The sequence below is a fragment of the Lagopus leucura genome, unplaced genomic scaffold, assembly GCF_019238085.1.
Source record: "Lagopus leucura isolate 7727_CA_CO unplaced genomic scaffold, USGS_WTPT01 Super-Scaffold_1, whole genome shotgun sequence".
Taxonomy (NCBI): domain Eukaryota; kingdom Metazoa; phylum Chordata; class Aves; order Galliformes; family Phasianidae; genus Lagopus; species Lagopus leucura.
This window is the reverse complement of record NW_024962250.1, coordinates 25239339-25248127: the sequence shown is the minus strand read 5'-3', so window position 1 is coordinate 25248127 and position 8789 is coordinate 25239339. Positions and strand designations below refer to the sequence as shown.

The 8789-nt window shown below is 37.5% G+C and overlaps 1 protein-coding gene across 5 annotated transcripts in view; it reads right to left on the bottom strand.

Moving 5' to 3' along the window:
• Positions 1 to 1133: 1133 nt before the first annotated feature.
• Positions 1134 to 8789, bottom strand: part of FLRT2 (fibronectin leucine rich transmembrane protein 2) — a 56157-nt gene continuing 48501 nt past the window's right edge. For 3 of the 5 annotated variants that reach the window (XM_042872075.1, XM_042872063.1, XM_042872054.1), the window contains exon 2: positions 1134 to 3871. In XM_042872075.1, coding sequence (XP_042728009.1) covers positions 1454 to 3442 — 1989 coding nt within the window. In that variant the 5' untranslated portion in view covers positions 3443 to 3871 and the 3' untranslated portion in view covers positions 1134 to 1453. Of the gene's footprint in view, positions 3872 to 6577; positions 6701 to 8789 lie in introns of those variants that run through there. The other 2 variants (XM_042872083.1, XM_042872094.1) reach the window with 2 other exon arrangements.

The window sequence follows — 8789 nt, the reverse complement described above, 5'->3', positions numbered from 1 at the left end:
CTAATTTTGAGAGCAGCATCATAATTTTCATACAAGCTTGATGCTTCACCTAATGCATGACTCAGAAGTGATTCCAAGTAAAGAATTTGAGGGAACTAAGGAACAAATTCCAAGCCCACCTGTTGATTTTCAAATACAGATCATTGTGGAAAATTTTAAAAGGTTAAGATAAAAGGAGGGTAATTTGGAGTGTACTTGTGCTCTCAAAATTTTTCAATTAATATCCATCTCCGTTCACCTGAATGGAAAAAAAGCAACCCTGAATTTATTCACGATTTTCCCTGCTGTACATATTTCAGTTCACAATAGGCCCAGAGGTCTTCAGTAATAAATAAATGAAAAAAAAATTAAAAAGATCTTTCACGATTATTTTTCTTTTGTTGATTGTTTTTACCTTTTTCTTACTTCATACTGACTGTAACTCAAACTGCTAAATCACATAGAGCTTGAACCATAAAAGTCAATGGCAACCTTTCCATTGACATTATGTTTTGAAGCAAGTTTTCAGCAATTTCCACTTTTAGACTGTAAATTCTACATGAATACCACAGAGTTGGGAGCGCTTAGAATTTCCCTTTTTCAGGTTTTACCTGAACATGCTGTCAACAAATATTGATCTATTAATGAGAGGTGTAATCTAATGACAACTACCTCTTACATACTGATAACCTCCCATCTCCCACTGAGAAGGGTTAAAGAATTTGTGAAGCTTCTTAACCATAATGAAAGGCTGGAACCATTTCTAACATAAAAATGCATGGCATTGGGGGACATTTTCAGAATAGCTTTTGCAAATAGAAATCAAGGTCACTTCAAGTTTGACACTGAGTTCTGTCTACCTTTCCAAGTATGTTGGGGAAACCTAATTAAATAACAAGTAGCCTTTTTGGTAGCAGTCAGAACTCCAGCTTTGAGTTGGAGGTAGGAAGTACATAACTGAGAAAGGGGGACAGAAATATTTTAAATGGTTTGAAACGCAACAGCAACTGCTGGATTTGAGCCAAATGGGTTTTACCCATTTTATCTGAATTGCTTTTGGCTGTTCCTAGTAACCCTGTTTTAATATGCACTTATTTTCCTGTATTACAGGACACCTAGGAACTTACATCCCTCAGACAGCTTCGACAGCAAAGTGGTTAATGTTTGAAGAATGAATCATTCTTTCCTTTTCCTTGACACTGGGTTCTTATTGTACAACCCTGTACAGTACTTAGCAATATTTTTTTAAGATTTAAAAAGCAAAGAGTTACAAAACCATTTGCAATTGACTTGAAATAGAAAAGATAGCACTTTTTAAATCCCATTATATAGTACACCGTATAAATTACAGAGTATTCAAATGCATAAATGCATCTGTTTAACATTTATCAAATGTAATTTTTTCATTGCTGTGAGGGTTACTTTCTCCAGAGTTTTTTCTCTTTATCCTTTACACCCCCATCTCCCCTTACTATCACGTATGACAGTGCTCCAGGTCTGAGACATTGCTATTGCAGTATCGTATGTTATTGGGGATGTGACAGTCTGTGTAGTTAATGCCCCCATTTGGGGTATAAATGGGCTGCAGTCTGAAATCTCCTTTAAGGAGCTGATCATTATTTAAGGACACAATCTGGAAGCTGGTTTCCGTCATTTCCAGGATGGAGTTGTCCTTCTTGGTTCCTGCCTCACAGTAGTCATCTTTCCGACGGCCTCGATTGTATTTCCACTTCTGGGAGGTGTAACGCCCCTTTTTGTGCATGTGCCAGCAAAAAATGCTGAGAAGGACCACGAGCACAAATATCACTGCACCCCCGATTAAACCTGCAAGCAGAAATGGGGAGCCCAGGTTCTGAGAAGTTGTCTGCTCATGGCTGGAGGGAATGTTGCCGCCACTGTTCGAAAAGGAAGCCTTTGTTGTGGCTTCTGAACAGACAGTGTCTTCTCCAGTTCGGTAATTATTATAAGCATCCAGAGGAACCAAGCAAATCCGATAGGTGGATTTGGGCTCCAGATTTACCAAGCTGAAGTGTTGTTTCTCACCACTAACTATTCGTTCCTGAACAATTCCTCCTACCAGACTATGGCCCATTTTAACCCATGTGAGTTTATATGCCATCACAGTAAAAACAGATATCCAGTTAACCTGGATGCAAGTATCATTCACAAAATGGATAGAGAGTTGAATTCGCTCAGATATAGGAGGTGTTACCCTTTCTCTGTCTTCCCTGTCAGGCACAGTGGGGAGTGTGACTATGATAGGAGTCAGAGGACTATACTTAGTACTTGGGGGAGGAACTGATGAGGAGGGAACTAATGTAGTTGGCTTAGCTGTAGCTGGAACTGGGGTGATGACAAGTGACATACCTGGGGTAGTGGTGGGGCATGACAGCATATTCATATTAAGCTCCCTGACTGCCATACCTCGGACCTGCTCTGGTCCCTGACACATAAAACCCCGTACATTGATGGAAGAGGGAATAAACTTGAGCCATTCAGTGACCCACTTAATACTGCAGTCACATAACCAGGGATTATTCCTTACAGTGAGTTGCCTCAAGTTGTGGAGATCATCAAATACACCCTTTACCAACATACGAAGCTGATTGTTGGAAATATCAAGACGTTCCAGTTTGTGAAGGTTTGAGAAGGCTGTAAGTGGTATATGGGTTATCTGGTTGTCTTGCAAGTAGAGCCTTAGCAAATGTGTACCTGGAAGATCAGAAGGAGGATGGGTCAGTGAATTACGCACTATAGAGAATTCCTTGAGCTTGGAGAGGTGGCCAAAGGTGCCTTCAGCTATGCCTTTATTAGTAAGCAGATTGCCATCCAGAATCAGACGTTCCAAACTTGTAAGATTCTGGAAGGCCAAGTCTGAAATGACAGCAATTCGATTTTCATCTACTCGAAGTTCTTGTAAGTCCACTGGAAGGCCTACTGGTACACTGCTTAAGTGATTCTTGGACAAGAACAGAAGCTTGAGGCTGATGGCTTCCCGGAATGCCCCATCCTCAACTCCAACAGTGGAGATGGAGTTGTCATCCAGGTGCAGTTCTTCCAGCTTCAAGAGCTGAGCAAGAGCAGCCCGAGAAATGGTCTGAATATTGTTTTCCTGCAAGTGGAGAACCCTGACATTTTTGGGCAGGTTCATTGGGAACTCATCCAATTGGTTGCCATAAAGATAGACTGTGTGCACAGACTGGACATTGTGCAATTCTGCAGGAAATCCAGCATTATTTATTTGGTTATTATGGAGGTAGAGGACGGTTACACCCTCTGGTATCCCAAGAGGCACTGAGGTCAAGCTTCGCTCATTACAGTAGACAAAGTTTCGATCGCAGCGGCACACTTTTGGACAGGCCAAAGTTTTGGAGACCTGCATGTAGAGCCCCAGGGAAAAGATAAGCCATGATTTCATGAGAACAGCCCAGTCTGAGGGCCACAATCTAGTCCAGGAACCCATTTCCAATTTAAAGAAATGAAGTATCAAAGTGTTAAAGAGAGCTAATAACAATAATAAAGGACAAGTAGCAAAATCTCAGATCATTAAAACTGGCTTCAGCTTATGTCCAGTGTTCAAGCAGAGGTAAAGTCCTTCAGGCTAAGTATAAAATAATCATTTTACAGTTGGCCCAGCTCCTACTTTTGATAAGAAAGCCACAGTCCTATTAGCCAGGGTTACAAATCTTGTTGCTTTCCTCCATGTGTGCCGAAAGAAACAATAGCTGTGTTCTTGTAGTTGAGCAACCAGTTAATTTAAAGCTACCAAAAGCTGTCTGTACAAGTTGCTTGGAGTGATATTATTTCCTTTCATTGAAGTCTGTTGATGTTATGCTCAGCTTTCTGAAGTCATCGAAGTCCTCATAACAGCTATCAGCTGGATCTGGCCTGCCTGTGAAATAAAAGAAGAAAAAAAATGAATACCATGAAATGTTTCATAGGGAAGATCAAGCACTTTGGAAGACTATTCTAAAGTCGTGCTCTTTATGGCCTTCTGTTTAAAAAAAAAAAAAAAAAAAGAAAGAAAGAAAGAAAAAGAAAGGCATTAATATTAAACATTAGCTTACTATTACTATTAAATGGTCTTGAAATAGATTTGGTACAAAATCACTGCAATGATTGAAAGACTTTCAGTGATTTCAGTGAAAGTTAGAACTATCACTTCTGCTTGCATATTGTATCTCCAGTCTTTGTCTTCTCACAGAATTCCAAATGCTAAAACTTAAAGATTTTACTTTTTCTTGTCTTGCTCTTTTTTTATTTTACAGAACTCCAGTGAGCCCTATTCATTGACACTTGACAGACTAGACTCTAGACCATACCACTTAAACATTCTCTACATTTTTTCATTTCCTATCAGAATCTGGAATGTTCTGCTTCCATTTCCATAATGCCCTTATGTATTTTCTCATACAGCTTTAATGTACATTACCAGATTATTGCACCTCACTACAGTAAATTAGTTATGTATGAGGGGAGTCTTCTGAAAAATATGGTAATCCACAAGTAGAAGATGCTCTGCTGTAAGACATATATTTGTTAAAGCTATCATCTTGATATTGTTACCTATGTAAACTGCGCTGTCAACAGACTTCAGAATTAGCACTCCACTAAATGAAACTGGCTCACATCTGCTCAGTTATTGTTTTAGGATATCAGCTCAGAAAACAACAGTTTTCCTAAAGAACACCTTTTTTGAAACCATAAAGGTTAGATACTTCCTTTAATTCTGCTACATAGCAGTTGGTGAATGGCTTAATAAATAATAAAAAAAAAAGTGTTAGTTCTTGTGTAGATGAGTTTATATTTTCAGCTTTTAAGAATACTTTTAACTTAAAGCTTCACAGAATGACTATTTGTCATTCATATCTCTTACTAAAAATTTCAACACTTTAAAGCATGAAAAGGAAGATACTGCATTTCATGCTATAGTAAAACATTCCTTGTCTTACTATATGTATAAATATATGTAACTATGTATAAAATTATGAAATGTAAGAGATTTATTTTATAACCCAAAATAGAGGATATAAATAAGTATTGTAGATCTCAGTGTCTTTCATTGCAATTACCTGAACAAAATAATTTCCCAGATTTTTTGATCAAACTCAAAGTTCATTCGCTGTGATTTAAGTTGAATAGAAATCATCTTTAAAATTTATTTTTCCTTTATTTAAACAGACTAAGCATCATCCATTTTTTTTCAGTAGTGCCAGAAATGTCATTCAGGAGTACACAAAAGCTTGTGTTTTTGTTACAGTTGTACAGTTTATAACATATCCCAAATACTACATGGGACTGTAAGTGCAAAAAATCTCTTTTGGAGTCAAAATCTTATAGCCATGCAATTGGTAGATTACTGTACTTATTTGGAATGTCATTAGATAACATTCTCATGTCTGCAACAGATGGAGATAAAAACTGAGGCCCTGAAAAGTCTTCTACTTCACCATTATGTCTATGTCTAGTAAATGTACCATAATGCAGACCTTTTCTTGAAATGGTAAGATTATCTACACCACTATTCAAAGATTTATCTCTCACAGGCATATTTTGGTGAATCACAGAATCACAGAATTGTAGGGGTTGGAAGGGACCTCCAGAGATCATCGAGTCCAACTCCCCTGCAAAAGCAGGTTCCCTACTGAAGAGAGTTTTCTTTTTTTTTAGTGAAGAGTATTTTCTTTTCAATCACATAAGAACTTGTGATTCTGTAGCAGGATTGCATCCTAATATGATCCTAGGTGTGACAGTTTATCTGTGTCTAATCTGTCCTGTCTCTAATCTAGCTCTGATCTGTCCTGACATTGTCTTTCCAAAATAAGAATGTGCAGAAGAGCCTCCTCTGAGATGCGTGGGACTGCACAGAATAATAATGGTTCTCACTCCCTTTCTGTCATCAGAGACAATTTGCACCTCCCACAAAAATCAATACATTGTATCTAGTTCTGTTTTGATCACAAATATGATTGTTGAATAAGCTTTTCTGACACTCAGATATGATAGGAAGCCAAGTTGAGGGCATGCAGCCACAGTCAGCTGCAGCTCCTGATACACTGTGGATCTCCTGAGGTGAGAATATTGTATTAATATGTGTCTATACATTCACCTTACTCTAGGACTCTGCCTAAAGGGCCTCTCTGCTTGGTAAATGGGGCTTCTAAATAAAAGATTTCAGTAAAAATTTTAGTAAATTGGGTCAAATCATGCAGTGCTTCCCATCATATATTAAAAGAATTTTGACTGGATGGTCACTTAACAACAGCAGCGCTTTGGAAGGTGACTTGGAATTCCCCTCCTTTTTATGGTTACAGTGATTTTGCTCTCAGAAATCTTTTAAAACTTTTCTGCTTCCCTTACACTATTGTTACTGGTTGACTACACAACGGGTGTTGGGATTTGGACTAGATGACCTCTAGAGAGTCCCTTCCAACATTATGAATTCTATGATTCTATGATCTGCGTGACAGTCAGCTGAACATGACCAGCAGTGTGTCCAAATTGGCCAAGAAGGCCAATGGCATCCTAACGCATGTCAGAAATAGTGTAGCAAGCAGGACCAGCAGGGTCAGGGAGGTAATCATCCCCCTGTACTCACCAGTACCTCAAGTAGTGTGTTCAGTTTTGGGTTCCTCACTATGAGAAATACGTGGATATTGATGGTAGGTGACTGGATTACATGATCTTAGTGGTCTTTTCCAACCTCAATGATTCTATAATTCTGTGAAAAGGAGTCCTTTTATTAATGCCAGCATTCCAAATTCCAACTAGCATACTGGTAACTACTATGCTGAGACGTTGAAACTCACAGTACAGAAAATACGTAGTCACTTAGGCAGCTACTGTTGATTGTATTAAGCAAGAGCACAAGGACAAATCTATTAAGATATTTATGACTTCAGAGTTGACTGCGGTGTAACAGAGGGAAGCAGTAAGGAAGAAAATACAGAAGTGAATGTGTTTAAATGAATTATTTTGGAAAGACTTTCCCTCAGTATTCTTCTATAACTATTTAATAATAATTCATAGTGGTTGTAACAGTTGCAAGAGCAGAATATTTCAGCTGATCTCAAGAATCCAAATGCAAATTGAGTTATGTCCCTGAATTAGAATTTTCCATCCCAAAGATATAAAAAAAAGATTTGAGCAACATTCTTGATTTGAAAATGAAATTCCTGGAAGGAAAAACATCTTAGGTAAATTCCAGAAGGCTGGAAAAGTTGTCTTTGGGTAATTATCAACACTGAGAGTAGGTAAAATAATTGTGCTTTCTCCCCATCTCTGTAATGTTGGCTTTCTGAAACAAAATCTATATCTTTAGTATTCTTAGAAGATCTTAATTTAGTCTGTCCATAAATGAATTGGTTATTTGCAGAGGCAGAATTAGGGAAGTAGATAAATTAAAGTCAGAAACTGTAAATTGTTAGTAGCTTGTTTAGTGTGAAGACAGCAAATTCTAAAAATCAAGGTGGGAAGAGAAGATAAGGGTAAAAGAATATATTGCGGTTAACATTTTATTTTTTTTAAAATCAACAAGCAGTAATAAGACATCTGCTCATCATTATCTTGATTTTTTTTTCCCATTTCTTTATCATGTACACTCAATGTCTATTATTTCCCACTGCATCCTCCTTGGAGCACAAGACACGTCTTCAAAGTTTCTAGGACATTTCCCGTCTTACTGCAACCGGGATATTAAATCCTGTTAGGATTTAAGGAAGGAAGTATAGAAGTTGAGTGAGGCATACTGAAATAGATTAGAGCATACATACTCATTTTAGGTGGCCATGCCTGAAAATTTGGCTTAATGGCTTGAGTACCTGACATCAATGAAAATGTTCCTTTTTACATCTTAGAAGTTTTTGAGGAATGTTTTTATCTCACTGTCTTCTCAAACCAGCTTTATTTTAATTTTCTCTTGGCATAATTAATATCTACCTTTGAGTGTTGGATAAAAATTTCAAATTTGATTTTTTCAAGACTGAAACTGAACTGCTGCTTTCACATACTTTGATTAAAGTTATAAAAAGGCTGAAACATCTGGCTGGAAGTTGTAATGGTGAAGGTTTTTTAAGTCTCCCCTTTACTGCTGAGGAGCATCCAGATAATTTCAAGCTTCAGTCATACTGCTTTGCATAGGCTATGCAATTTAGCTTCCATAAATATTTGTGTTTCAATAATTAAAATATATTACTGAAAATGCTACCAAGTTACAAACTCGTAATATGTAGGAATAAAACCTAACATCTCACTAGCAGGTATTTTATAGATGTCTTTCCTGTGTTGCTCACCAGCATTACTTCAATGGCTGGGTCTAAAGTGTCCAAAAAATCTTCCAAATGGCCAAAAGGCAACCTTCACCAGTTTTCATGCTGCAGACCTCCAAGCATGCAGTAGTCAAACCTCTGTGGCTGCCTCAGAACCTTCTGAGGTTCAGGGAGGAGTAAACAAGTAAACAGGAATCAAGGAGAAAGAATAGCTTGTGGAATACAATCTGCACATATATATACTTACAGTCCTGTGTTACAAGCACAGGAGTCTTGCTGTGTTCCTGAAATGAGGTAGCCTGCATGTTGTACAGAAAGGCTATTAATTTTTTAGAAGGAGTAAAAAAATAACAGTGTTAACTACTCCATCCTTCAAGGAATCCTAAAAATAAAAGCAGTTCCTGGGGACCTGGATATTTTTTTTTTATAATCTAACCACATAGGATTGTTTTTCCTAGCAGCTTATCCATTTATCTGAACCTGAATGCTATAAACTGAAAGAAAGAAAGAAAGAAAGAAAGAAAGAAAGAAAGAAAGAAAGAA